General features: G+C 52.3%; 1 protein-coding gene across 1 annotated transcript; it reads right to left on the bottom strand.

Annotated features, from left to right (window-relative positions):
• Window positions 1-569: 569 nt before the first annotated feature.
• LOC118615507 (KH-type splicing regulatory protein) lies at window positions 570-12,057 on the bottom strand. Its single transcript, XM_036240508.1, has 19 exons — window positions 11,824-12,057; window positions 10,158-10,254; window positions 9,468-9,506; window positions 9,106-9,145; window positions 7,793-7,842; window positions 7,401-7,472; window positions 6,611-6,668; window positions 6,213-6,387; window positions 5,949-6,047; window positions 5,473-5,571; window positions 5,238-5,340; window positions 4,481-4,581; window positions 4,241-4,385; window positions 3,999-4,159; window positions 3,807-3,916; window positions 3,339-3,427; window positions 3,042-3,242; window positions 2,860-2,937; window positions 570-2,578 (listed from the first exon to the last, which is right to left on the bottom strand). The coding sequence occupies exons 1-19, from the start codon at window positions 12,055-12,057 to the stop codon at window positions 2,301-2,303; spliced, it is 2,229 nt and encodes a 742-aa protein (XP_036096401.1). The 3' UTR covers window positions 570-2,300.
• Between the last annotated feature and the right edge of the window lie 1,328 nt (window positions 12,058-13,385).

Raw genomic sequence — 13,385 nt, 5'->3', positions numbered from 1 at the left:
TCCCGCCTCAGGGAAAGAGCATGTAGCAAGGCCAGGCTGACTCCAGTGAGGCAGGGCCATGGGTTTGCTGTGGTGGAAGGTCCCATCCATGGGAACACCTGTCCTTGGGGATCACCCTGAGTGCTTTGCTTCCCAAGTTCCCAGAGAGAAGTACAGGGTCGGGGCAGACTGCATCACGGGAGTGTGGCCTGCTTCTCCCTCCCAAAGCAAAACCAGAGGGCAATTTTTAGGCAGGACTTGTACCCCAATTCTCATCGGCCAAGCCTTATTCCTCTACAAACACAACTTCGGTCAGCACAGTTTTAGACAAAAAGCACTTTATTTAAAACCAAAAAAAAAAAAAAAAAAAGGGGGGGGGGTTATAGGAAAGTACAATGCCTGCTGAGAACTATTTTATATTTCTGTTTTCTTTAAAAAAAAAAACAAAAACAAAAACAAAACACAACACAAAGCTTGTAATTTCCAATTACCATCATCTGGCTTTACAACATCTATAAAGAACAAACATCTGCTTCAAAACTCTATGGGGGCAGGTGGGGGACAGAGAAAGAGACGGCACCCAGCAGACATGGGGAGGTTTTGTTATCATTTATTTGTGAAGTTAAAAACGAGCGATAAAAAGTAAAAACTGCCATACAATTTTTTTTGTTCTCAATTTGTTTTCAGTTTCAATGTCCTCTTGAACAGATGAAACATGACAGACCAGTCCTGGGAGAGGGGACACAGGAGGAGAGGGATGCGAGAAGCGAGCTAGGGCAGAGGGAGGAACAAGATTAGCAGAGAGGCTGAGGGGCTTGACTGATGCTGGGCAGGGGGAGGGGTTTCCCTGCAATAACACCTGGTCCAAGGAATGTTCCAACTCTAACTAAAAAAAAAAAATAAAGAAATAGCAAGAGTGACTTTTTTCCTTTTTAAAAGTTTATTTTAAAAACATGAAGAGGGCCAAGAATGGTAGGGAGAAAATAAATTGCTTTCCCTTGAAAAAAGCAGTTTTAGGAAGGCTGGGAGTAGGGTGGGATATAGAGGTTTTTAATATATATAATTTTATAGGTTCTGCTTCACTTTTTACTTATTAAAAAAATTTCTTTTTTTTTTTGCAGAAATTTAATTCTCGCTATCTTCTATGGCTGGCTCAACATGAAGGATCCCAATTTTGAAAGAAAAAAAAGGATGTGACACAGAATAAGCGAGAGAGAGAGAGCTGGGCACTGACCTCCGAGCCACTCACAGAGAGGACTCCCCCACAACCCCCATTGCAGCCATCGCTCTCTCGCCTAATGAATGAAAAGAAAAAAAGCAAAACCCAAAAAAACACAAACAAGAAAAGCCCCCGAACAAAACAAATAATAAAAGAATTTTCACAGATGTAGAAGTTCACATTCATTCGATTCATTGAGCCTGCGGAGAGGGAAGAGATAGGAATTGGTCACTACGGGCCAGGGAGGCAGGGGTGGGAGACTGGGGAATAGTAAGGAGGGGGCCAGAAAGCCCCTCTCCCAAGCCAGTGGCTAGCAGGATGTGTCTGTAACTGTCTAGTCAACTGCTCTGGGGACTCAGCTGAAGTCAGACTGGCTCCTTGATAGAGAAGGAAGAGAAAAGAGTGACACAAAGGCAAGAAAGGAGAGAAGCAGGGGCCGCAGGAGAGAGAGAGAAGCAAGTCAAGGTCTGTAGGAGAGAAGGCGGTGGCTCCCGGCGCATCACATGAACAATCTCAGAGATCACGGTGTCCCCACAACACCCCTGTGAGGTAGGTTGGAAGGTGGCAGCGATCATCATGCCCACTTCACAGACAAGACCGGGACACAGACACGGGCGTGACAGCAGAGGCCGAGCCCAGGTGGAGCAGAGAGGCTCCGAGGCTGTTCCATTTGCAGGCTCCCCGTGTCCCCACTGGAGCCAGGCCACCCCACACTGGGGCTGCCTGCAAACACAGTCACTTGGACACCGTCGGGGAGAAGATCGTGGGTTTAAAAACAAAAAGAACAAAAGCCATAAAAGTAATGCAGAGAGGGGAAAAAATATCCATTTTCTTCCCAAGTGGCCAGATTTTGAGTTAGCAGCCAGGATGGTGACCAAAGTTGCAGTGGCCGGGCTGCCCCCACCCCCAGGACTACCCACCAGTTCAACAGTTCCACCTTTTATCTGTCTCGCACTCTCCCCCAGCATCACGACAGCATTACACAGGAACAAGCGAGCCGGCGGAGGGAGGCCTCTTCTTTAACCTCTGGACCCAGCGCACACTTCCCCTGGCTCATGGGGACTCCCGGAGACCTCCAGCCACGCGGCCCCCGCTGCAGGCATCAAGGACACACCCCGCAGGGGAAGGGATTTCCGGCGCTACCCACTAAGGCAGGATGGACGGTGGCTGGGGGTTGGAAGGAAAAAGGAGGAGGAGGAGGGTGGCAATTCCCACTTGCCTGCTGCTGTCCCTGCTGTGTGGGTGGAGGCTGGGGGCCACCAGGACCTGGGGTCTGTCCGTAGTAAGCGGCTTGCTGTCGGTAGTACTCGGCCCAGGCGGCGCTATAGTCTGGCTGGGAGCCTGGGGGAGCTCCTGGACCCCCTCCGGTGGCCACTTGAGCTGTCAGGGGGGTGAGGGTGAGTGTGGCTGGGCAAGAAAGTGGGCCTGGCCCTGCCTTGCCTCAGGCCCCACCAGCTCAGCCTGCTTTTTTAAAATAATTATGTTGAAGTATAGTTGACATACAATATTGTATTACTTCCAGGTGTACAACAGTGATTCTCTACTTAATTCTTAGGATGTGCTCACCACACTAAGTCACCATACAAAATCATAATAATGACAATGTTCCCTATACTGTACTTACACCCTCATGACTTTTTTTTCTTTTTTGTATAACTCACCCTGCTTCTTGTAGTACTCCTCCCAGGCCTTTGTGTAGTCCTGCTGTGGTGGAGCTCCAGGCTGCTGAGGCTGTTGGCCTGCAGGATATGAGCACCGAGGTCAGAGGACAGCAAGGGGGACACAGCTGCCCTCCTTTGCCCCTCTGGCTGACTTGAGCCCATGCAGTAGCCCACACACTCACCGATCTTTTTGTAATACTCTTCCCAGGCCTTAGTGTAGTCTGACTGGCCAGCAGGTGGGGGCTGAGGGGGTTCGCCCTGGGCAGGTGGGGCTGCGGGTGCAGGTGCGGGGCCGGGCACAGGGCCTGGGGGCTGCTGGTAGTAGTGTGAGTAGTAGGCGGCCCAGGCTGCGTTGGGGTCTGCGGCAGCTGCGGCAGCTTTATCTGCAAGAGGAGGGCAGTGTGGGCTGAGACATGACACAGAAAGCCAGTTCTGTGCCCAGACCCTGTGCTGCCCCTCAAATGGGCAGCCTTACTTACTTGGGTCATGAGGAGCAGGTGGTTGCCACTGGGGGTAGGTATTGCCCCAGCCCTGGGGTGGGTACTGATGAGGAGGGGGGCCACCGGCACTGCAGGACAAGAAAAATGGGGAACATGTGAGTAGGGGTTGCTCCTCTACAGGGGTAGGGATGGCTAGTAGGAAAGAGGCCCAGAGAAAGATGTGGACAATTAAGAATACCTAAGACCCAGGCTGTGAAACAAAGTCCTCCAAAATCAACATGCATAGATTTACATATGGGATGGAGACCACAGTAAACACCTATAGTATCTTGTATAAGATGGTGTCTGTGAAACAGAACTGGTATGGACTGTGTTTGGGGCCCGAACAATCACTGCTTCTGAAAGATGAGGATGGACCTCTTGGTGATAAATGAAAATAGGGCCTGTCACTCTTCTTGTCAGCATATCGACACCCATGTCCCAAATCCCAGGAAGCGGAGTACTCACTGAGGGGGAGCCCCTGGTGGCCCTTGATTGAAGGGTCCAGGATTGAAGGGCCCCATGGGGCCGGCAGGGCCTGGTCCACCTGGGCCTGGTCCAACTGGGCAAAGGGGACCCTGGAGGAAAGAGAATGTGAAAAGGTCAGTGGGTGGGAGACAGAAGCCAAAACTAGGCCCCCAGAACCTTCCATGAGCCCACCTCAATCTTCTCCTCGATGAGCTGCTTGGCATGGTCAATCTGCTGAGGAGAGCCCCGGATAATAAACAGTTTGAAGTTGGGGTCCCCATTAGGTGGCAGTTGCCGGGAGATCTCTACAAAGGCGCCCGTCTGCTGGTTTATGGCTTTCACGTTCTCACCACCTGCAGGGGACATAGGCAGTGAAGAGAGGGTGGGAGGAAAAGAGTAGGTTAGGGATGAAAGGCAGGGAGAGGCCTACTCACCTCGGCCGATGACTAGCCCACACTTGTGAGTGGGGATGGAGAAGGTCATCTCCCCACCAGGTGGGCCCCAGTTGCCTTGGCCCCTTCCTCGGCCACGGCCCCCTGGGGGCATGCCAGGACCCCCTGGAGGGCCTGGGGGACCACTCTGCAAAACAGAAAAAAGACAGAGAATGAATGCAGGAAGCCAGGCCCATCCCCTCTGCTCCCACCAGTTCTTCTCACCTATCCCATGCCACCTACCCTAAGGCTCTGGAGGAGGTCATTGATAATCCGCGCTGCGTGCTCGCACCGGTCTGGGGGCCCCATTATGTGAGCTATCTTCTCGGGACCTGTCCCATCATCTGAGGCCAGCACCCAGAGAGCGGAGACACGGATTTAAAAGAGAAGCACAACTCCAAACCACCGCCTCCTCAGGGCAGCACTGTGCCAAGCTAGGTGTCTGAGACATCTCAGACTCAGTGCCGCTCGCCGCACTCCACGTACTCAGGAGTGAGGAAGGAGGCAGGCAGGCCCCACGTCCCCAGAGAAGGAAACTGACCAGCTCGGCAGGGAGGCGGCTGAGGCTTCTTTCTGCAATTGGAACCCCCAGAACTAACGGATGCATTTTATTTGAACTAAGCACAACAAATCTCTGAAAAGCAACAGAGGGGTCCCTCCTCCCCACAGACCTGCCCTCAGAGACTCTCACAGGCTTGGCAAGAGCCCACAGTTGGGACAGTGATCTGATCCAACCCAGGGTGCCCAAGTTAACCAGGCTGCCTTTGCCAAGATGGACCATTGGTGGGGGAGAGAGAAGTAGATTTGATAGGAGAGGAAAACAAAGAAAGCCTACCCATCACCAACTCTCACAGGGCTGTCTCACAGAAGAGGGAGACAAGATCCAAGAGTAAAGAGGTACCATAAGGAGGCTCAGTAGGCTAACCATGGTGCCACACTGCCCATAGTGGACATTCAGGGTGATCTTAGGAGGGCAGTACCCACACAACTCGGCCCTGACCTTGTTTAAACTGGATCCGCACACCAGCGTCATTCTGGATCTTCTTGATCATCTCTCCACTCCGGCCAATAACCACGCCAACAGAATGCCTAGGCACTGGCACCTGAGGAAGGGAGGCAGAGGATCAGCCGAGTTCTGTCCCTGTGACTCTGCTGCCTTTGCTAGCTAATGGACACAAGAAGCGCCTCATCCCCACCCCATGGCCCTCTATCTTCTGGGACAGACCTGTACTCACATCAATGCCCCCACCAATCCTGGAGCCATACTCATTCCGGTCCCCAAAGCCACCCTGGTCACGTTCGCGGAGGATGTCCATCACCATCTCACAGGCTTGCTGCGAAGACATCGAGCATGGTGCACATGGCAAGTCTGGCTGCCCCATTGAACCTCCAGCCTCCCACAAACCAAGGGGTCACAAGCCTAAGCTAAGGACCGACACACAGGTGCTGAACTCTGTATCTGCCACCCTGAGAGGCAGGCATGGCCAGCACCTCCATTTTCCAGATGAGAAAACAGGATCAGAGTTAGGCCACTTGCTCATGTACAAACTACTAGGAGGGAGGGTTCAACACAAGAACGTGAACCCTAAGCTGACTTCACAGCCAGTGCTTTTGAAAAACCTCTCCACTTTCATTCAAATCTCCAGACAGCCCACCAGCTCTCTGATTTCTCTAGAACCCACCACCATCACCACCTGCAGGGCGCACTCACCTGCACTTTGTAAGGATCCCCAATGATCCGAAGAGGCTTGTCAACGTTTGTATTCTGGGAACCATCTTGAATTAAAATCATCTTTACTCCCGCTCGTTCCTTTGAAACCAATGTTAACTGTCAGTGCACTTGGGGCAGAGTCCATGATCAAAAAGGATAAAAGACTGGCAAAGCAGCTAGGGGTGGGGGTGGTGTGCAGACCACACAGAAAGGAAACTTTCTTGGGATGGAAGGAACCTTCTGTCCGCTGCTCCATCCCCTCACCTGTAGCTGTTTAATGGTCTCCCCGCCTTTGCCGATGACCAGGCCAGCCTTCCCTGCAGGGATCATGATCTCCTGCACAGTGCCATTCTGGCCTCCATTGGCATTGTCATGGAACTGTCCTGGGGGGCCCCCACGACCCCGAGAGACAATGTCATCCAGCATCATCTTCGCTTTCCTGGGAAGGAGAAGAACAGGGCTGCCTGGCAATGCCCCACCTTCAACTCAAAGCAAAGAAGTGACTACTCTAATACATGTATTTGATAGATAACAAGGAAGAGAGTACTACACTTATTGGGGCTGGGGCCCAAGGACACATTGTGGGAGTTACCCCCAACTTTCAAAGGGATCAAGAGAACTTCTGCTCACTCCCATCATGACAGGCCCAGCCAGACACTTACTGGACAGATTCTGGGGCTCCTGTCAAGGACACACTGCGCTCGGGGAGGCCACCACTGTCTGGAAAGAAGAGGAAATAGGGTCAGTGCCTTCCCAGGCCTACAGACCCTGGAAAGCCTTTAGTGGAAACGAGGAAACTTTCAGAACAATCACCGGCCACTTCTGCCACCATTCAGCAGCCTGAAAAATTTACCTCCCCAAACACCTGGGAGGCTGCGCTATGCAAGGCCAAGGTCAGGAAGCATAAAGTCCAATAAGGGAGGCAGAACTTTCAGAGAAAAAGATGAGGTAGATGGAGATGCAGGTTCTGAAAGGTCTAAATCCTGGGTCAGTGCTCTCACCTCAGAAACCCCCAAAAAACAGACTCCAAAGAGGAGCAGGCAGAATTGGGATTCAAACCCACGCCCATCCTCAAAGCTTTTCTTTCTAATGCACCTTCCTGCCTCCCATATTCCTGTCTAGTTTCCGCTAGGTGTTTAGTTTAGGTGGCAACTTAGCATATTGGTTCACAGCAGATCTGGAATGAGGCTCCCTGTGTTCAGTTCTAGATCTTTCCCTTCAGTCCTCCCCCGACTTATAAAATGAAAGAAAACAGAAGTCATAGCTATATCTTGAGGTGCTGTACAGAAGAGATACTACCCTAAGCCTGGCACATAGAACACACTCAATAAATAAACAGTAAAATAAACAAATGTATTTCATGTCTATTGGTCAAGTTAAAAGTGAGGGGATTACTAAAATGCAAAGAGCCCAGCCCAAATTCATTCTGGCACAAATCTGGCTCATCCATACCTGGAGAGATCTGGACTTTGCAGCCTGAATCTTGCTGGATTTTGTTAATCTGTTCACCTCCTCTGCCAATGACTAGGTGGAAAAGGAGAAGCAAAGTTATTTAAAAATGGAGTAAGAAAAAGAAAAGCAGAGTTGATGGAAGGAGCCAGCACTGAGTAAATAATGTGGTGGTGCTGGTGGTGGGGTTTTCTGGTCATCTGAATGCTTAAAGGGGGCGATAGCCATGTTGTGAGCTCCACTGTTCTTCTAGTCCAGAAAGAACAGGTAAGAGCAGAATGAGAGAGGCCCTTTCAGACCAAAGGCTTCTGGGCTGGCAGGGGCTCCCAGAACACTGTCCCAGGGTGGGGTGGTAGATATAATGGGTACCCCAAACCATAGTGACCCACACTCACTTAGTCCTACCATGCCGTCTGGGACCCTGTACTCCTCTGTCATTGAAGTCCTACAAAGAGAGACAATGAAGGTCAGTCTCAAATGGGAAAGAAGCAGAAGGTCTCCCTGGAGTAAGGTATCCCAGATGTTTCTGGCCTCTGACCCTGCTTCTTATGGTCCTATGATTGGACCAAGACCCCACAAGCCTACACAGAATCTTTGTCTTTTTTTTTTTTAATGTTTTTTATTGATTACGTTTAGAGAAAGGGAGAGAAAGAAAGAAATATCTAGGTGAGAGAAAAATATGGACTGGCTCCTCCTGCATGTCTCCTACTGGGGATCAAGCCTGCAACCTGGGCACATGCCTTCACCAGGAATTGAACCAGGACCTCAGTCCATGGGACTATACTCAATCCACTGAGCCACACCAGCTGGGCCCTACACAGAATCTAACAGCATCGAGGCTGGGGTGCTCTCACCTCACAGCAGGTGATTCCACGTCTTGAAGCCTGTTTCCCCACCTGGGACATGAGAGGCTTGTTCTGGGGCAGTGTGGCCCCTGGATCAGTGCTGTCTCTAACTCAGGGAGGGCGTGAACATTTGGAGATACATATATATATATATACTTTCTTAAATCCTCACCTGAGGACGTTTCTCCATTTATCTTCAGATAGAGTAGGAGGGAGGGAGACACACATCCAGTGGTTGCCTGCCACATACGACCCCCGACCAGGGCTGGGGATGAACCGCAACCAAGGTACATGCCCTCGGCCAGAATCAAACCCACGACTCTGGCCCGCGGGCTGATGCTCTAACCACTGAGCAAAACCAGGGTAACACTTGTACACTTTTATGGCAATCTGATGAAGTCAATTTACATCTATTGTCTTAAAGGGTTCAATGTCAGTTTCACTGAAGTCATATGGGGGAGGGGACAGGGCAGGGCAAAAAGGCAGACCTTCCCTACCCTAGGCTCTATCAGCTCTCAGGAAATAAGCATTTGCTGAGAATGAATAAGGGAAACCAGCCTTTTCTAGGAAGACAGATGTCTGTGTTTCTGGAGTATCCCCACCCCAACAAAGGAAGCACCAGGGTGCAGAGACCACCATTCTGTCATTACAATGAAGTGCCACAACCCTCTCCTCCCTCTGGCCTTGAAGACAGGTTAAGTACAGGGACAAAGTCAGCACCTTCTACCTACCTCTCAGTCTACTTTCTGGTGGACCAGCCCTAAATGGTTCAGGGCCCCAAGGCAGAGCACTCCCTCAAGTTAGTAAAAAAGGCCAGAGAGAACATACAGACAAGGAAACATGTTACCCAAATCACAACTTACCTGGGGGGAGGATGGATGGGTCCAAGTTGAGAACTGATGGCTGCAAAGAGAAAATCCAAATAAAAGATTGGCCTGGCTCCTCTCTGGAACCCTGGTGCTCCTGCTTCCATGGAGGCAACTAGTACTATTACAGGCTAAGCATTTCTGAGCACTGGAGCATGATACACCCTCCTCAAAAAAACAGACACTAGGTATTTCTGCCTCAATTTCTGGGGGCTATGGGAACCCCAAAGGTCACGAACCCCAGATGAACACCTACAGCCTCCATAAAGGACAAGTGGTCAGTGCTCCTAGTTCCCAACTCTTAACAACCTCCTAAGATCCTGAAGCTGCCCTCTGCCTGCATTATCCAATAGACTTACAGTCTCCCTGAGAAGCCAGTTTCTTGCTCTCCGGTTGGTCTGTGAAAAAGAGACGATGTCAGATGCAGCACCCACCCACCCACAGCTGCCTCAAATCTGATGCTGGTGCCACACATTCTGGCAAATGATCCCCCCCCTTCTGCTATACCCCAACATCAGAGCTGAGAGAGGAGAGTAGCAGAGACCAACCCTTAAGTGAGACCAGACTTCATCAATCCTGCCACCAGCATTAAGGGTAAAAAAGCCCTTTATAATAGGGAAACAATGATGGCGGCATCTGAGTCCTTCCAGCTCAGGATCAGACCTGCCTTAGGCATCGGGGTTCTGGTTGAAAGAAATTGCTGGCCACCCAACTGATCATTTTGGCTACTGTGGGTAATGCTGCATGCTTCAGGGCCAGCAAAACTTTACTCATGTGGGGCCTCAATACCAGTACCAGCATTTCCCCAGGCTACCAGAAGGGGAGAAACAATTTTGAGAACTTACAACTTGGACCCAGCCACAGTCAATCTGCTCTCCTCTCAGCCACCTGATACCTCAGGATGGCGGCCCAACAAAAAGAATGAACAAAGCTGGGATTGCTGAGGTTTTAAAAGACTGAACGGCAGGAGGCTCCCCCCACCTCTGAACCACATTCAAACAAAGGCACCTCACTCTCTACCCTGGCCCTTCCTACCAGCAGGTAGTTACCTCCATCTTCCAACTGCCTCTTTTGGCCCCCAAAACCAAAATCAGGAGTGCTGTTATTCACTGTTGTAGCAGCATCGCCTCCAATTTTGGCTGCAATCTAGAGATGAAGTTATAAGCAGAGAAAAATTAGCACCAAAAAACAATCTCCATGGGACTCAAATCAACTTCTCCAAACCTTTCCTGTTCTCTGATCTTGCTGTTTGGACTGGGAGTCAGGTTCCCCCCAATTTAGGGAAGAGTCTAAAAGTTAAGACATTCTGGAAGGAATTTTCACCTAAGGCCTCAGGGTTCAAGAGTTTTATCCAAGAATTTAAAAACTTTCTTGATGAGATTTGGGCCTAAATTGTTTTGTGGCCACTCTATAACCCACATTAACTTGTTCTAGGGGTAAAATGGAACAGAAGTTCAGTGCCACAGAAGGTCCCTCAGGTCATCTCCACAACGTAGCCCGGTTCTTCTGGGATGCTGAGGAGTATTATCTCCCTCACTCTCAGAATCTTTGCATCTGTGAAACAAATCCCAGGGAAGTTTTTGCTTCAGAGCATCTGACATCTTCATTTGAGGAAAACAAAAGACCCTTTTGGAACACGTTACAATTTAGCCACATGAAAAGCTACACCCCAACGTTAACAATCTTAACAAACTTAACACAAGTCTGTGGAATTACTACAAGTTTTCCAAAGAAACACAAACCAAAAACTAAGGTTCTATGTTTCACTTCTAAAATTTTTAACACTTTGAGCCAAAGCTCTTGGGCTGCCTAGATGGGGCCTTATCCTACCCCAACAGATAGCAAATAGCACCAACTCCCCCAGTTATAGCTGCTTCTCAATCAAGACAGTTCAGTGAGCAAGCAGATCAAGTGCACATAAGAACACTACCCCAATGAGGCGAGAAAGCCACCGATCACACTGGGTGGAGCAGGGCGTTCACCTAACGGGACCTCCCACCCTCTCCTAGAGGCATTTGTACAGGGCGCTGGGGTCTACTTCCTGAGAGGGCGGCGAGTGCTCCCAATTTTATGGGCCTCCCCGCTCCAGGCTCTGGGGAGGTCAGTCCCACCGCATGTGACACCTCCATGTTGTCATCCCGACTCAAAAAATTGTGGTGGGACCCTCCCCCCTTTCCCAAAAAGACAGAGACCACGCTTTCAAGCCACCGGAAGCATCAAACAGAGCCAGCTCCTATGCCCACCGTCCCCATTTCGCTTAAGTGCTTGCCCGCTCTGGCAGCAAAAGGATCCTCTTTCCATACTCAAGAGAAAAAACTTGTTTCCCCCAAAGTCCCTTCTTCCTGGGAGGGGGCTGAAACGGGGCTAGGTTATGAGCAAACAGAGCTGTGCCCTGATGGGAAGCTGGGGGCCAAATAAGACCAATCCGGGGAAGGTGGACCCTTTCCTTCCAGGGCACTGGAGTATGCCTTCGCGTGTTCTAAGGCGGGGGGAAGGTCCCCAAAGTGAGGAGTCGCACTCCGGGGCCCCTGCACGAGCAAGAGACCGCTCTTGGGAATCCCCTTCCCCCAGCAGGGGGTCACTCATGGGGGGCCACATTGGAGGAGCCTAGGGCGGCCCAGGCGCCCCCTCACCCGCGACCCTGGGCGCGCGCGCACGTGACCCCGCCCCCTCCCCCGCCCGAGCGCGCGCCCCTTAGGCCCGCGGCCTCCTCACCTGGCGGGCCCGCTGCACGGCGTCGGCGAAGGCGTCCTTGCGAATTCCTGGGCCGCCCCCGCCGGGGGGCTGCGAAGGGCCCCCGGCCGACCCCCCGCCAGGGCCCCCGCCACCCCGGTCCCCCGAGCCTGGCGGGCCCGGTGGAGGGCCTCCCCCGGTGCCCCCGGATCCCCCGCCCCCGCCGGCGGTCGGCGGCGGCCCGGGCGGAGGTCCTCCCGTGCTGTAGTCCGACATGGCGCGGCGGGGCCGGGCCTGGCGCGGAGGCTGAAGCTGAGGAGGAGGAGGCGGCGGCAGCGGCAGCGGCGGCGGCGGCGGCGGCGGCGGCTCAACGCGGGAACAAGGCCTCGCTCCACACGGCCGCGAAGCACTCTGGGAACCCAGCGGCTGGGAAGACGACGAGGGGGGAGAGGGACGCCCCCTCCCGCCGCCGTGACGGACGGTACGACCCAGCCAATGGGAGGCGGCCGCTGCTCCCCGGACACCAATCACGGGCTCTGTAGGCAAGCGACCAATTGGAGTGCTGAGGCGGTAGGCGCTGTGTGACTGACGACTCTCGTAGACTATGAGCTGCTGGCTGCCGGCGCTGGGTTGGCAAGTTTAGGCGACCTGAGAAGGCGGGAGGTCCAATGAAGCGGGAGTTCCAGAATCGCGGGGCGGCTTCAGAACCGATTGACCGCTCCCAAGAGTCAAGCGGACAGGAAGGAGGAGCCTAGCAAATGGTTCCTTTGAACTCAAGCCAATGAATACACGCGGAAGGCGGTTCTAGTAAAGATTGGCAGTCAATTCAATCCAATCCCTGAGGAGTTTTGGGTGATGTGCTTGGGTTTGGACTGGCTTTCCCTGTTAACCAGAATCCTTTTCTAGCCTTGACTTCTAAGCCAATGGCTGTGAGACGGGGGCAGGTGTTAGGTGACTGACACCACTCCCGGCAAATGGCAATGAAGTAAATGTGCCCAGTTTTGGTGGGAACCAGTGGAATCGCAGCTGCATTGGGGCGGAGCCGGCCACCGGACGGCAAGAGGGGATTAGCAGGAGCAGGAGTGAGTGGCAGCTTACGTACGCAATGGCGACTGGTTGCTGGAATTTAGGCCTTACGTCAGGGTTAGCACCCCTGGAGCTTGGCAGGGTAGGCCAGGCACGTGGCCTCCTTGAGGTCTTGGAGATCAGGTTCTTCCACAGTTGAAGTGGCCTGAAAGCAGGAGAAAACCCAGGGATTCCCTGTACCCTCTTCTCCTTTCTCCACTCAGGGCTCTTCTTCTCTTCCAGGACTCTTGAAACCAACTCTACCCCTGAACTAAAGGGTTTTGGGCCATTGGTTCCCTCCCAGGACGGAGGGATCCCAGACCCTAATTCCACACCTCATACCTGCTTCACATAAGGTTCTGGGATCCAAGCTTCAAAATCCATTCCTAGGTCCTCAAGTTCTTACCTGGATTCAGGTTCCATGTTTCCCATTCAGGATGGAGGGGCCCAAGGTACCCAGCTCCCCTTGGTGATCCAGGGAGTGTAGATAGCTCCTCTCTTTGACCTAAGTATCCAGGTCCCTAGCTCCCCTCCTGGAC

The sequence above is a fragment of the Molossus molossus genome, unplaced genomic scaffold, assembly GCF_014108415.1.
Source record: "Molossus molossus isolate mMolMol1 unplaced genomic scaffold, mMolMol1.p scaffold_m16_p_4, whole genome shotgun sequence".
Classification (NCBI taxonomy): Eukaryota; Metazoa; Chordata; class Mammalia; order Chiroptera; family Molossidae; genus Molossus; species Molossus molossus.
Note: the sequence above shows the minus strand (reverse complement) of the source record. Positions and strands in the feature narration are given on the sequence as shown.

Bases quoted from the DNA above. Each gene is read 5' to 3' on its own strand.
- LOC118615507 (XM_036240508.1), bottom strand. From the start codon at position 12,057: ATGTCGGACTACAGCACGGGAGGACCTCCGCCCGGGCCGCCGCCGACC. The intron at 6,048-6,212 runs GTGAGGGGATGG...TTGGTTTCAAAG, and splicing joins AGACCATTAAACAGCTACAG to GAACGAGCGGGAGTAAAGAT. The intron at 4,160-4,240 runs GTGAGTAGGCCT...TGTCCCCTGCAG, and splicing joins TGGGCTAGTCATCGGCCGAG to GTGGTGAGAACGTGAAAGCC.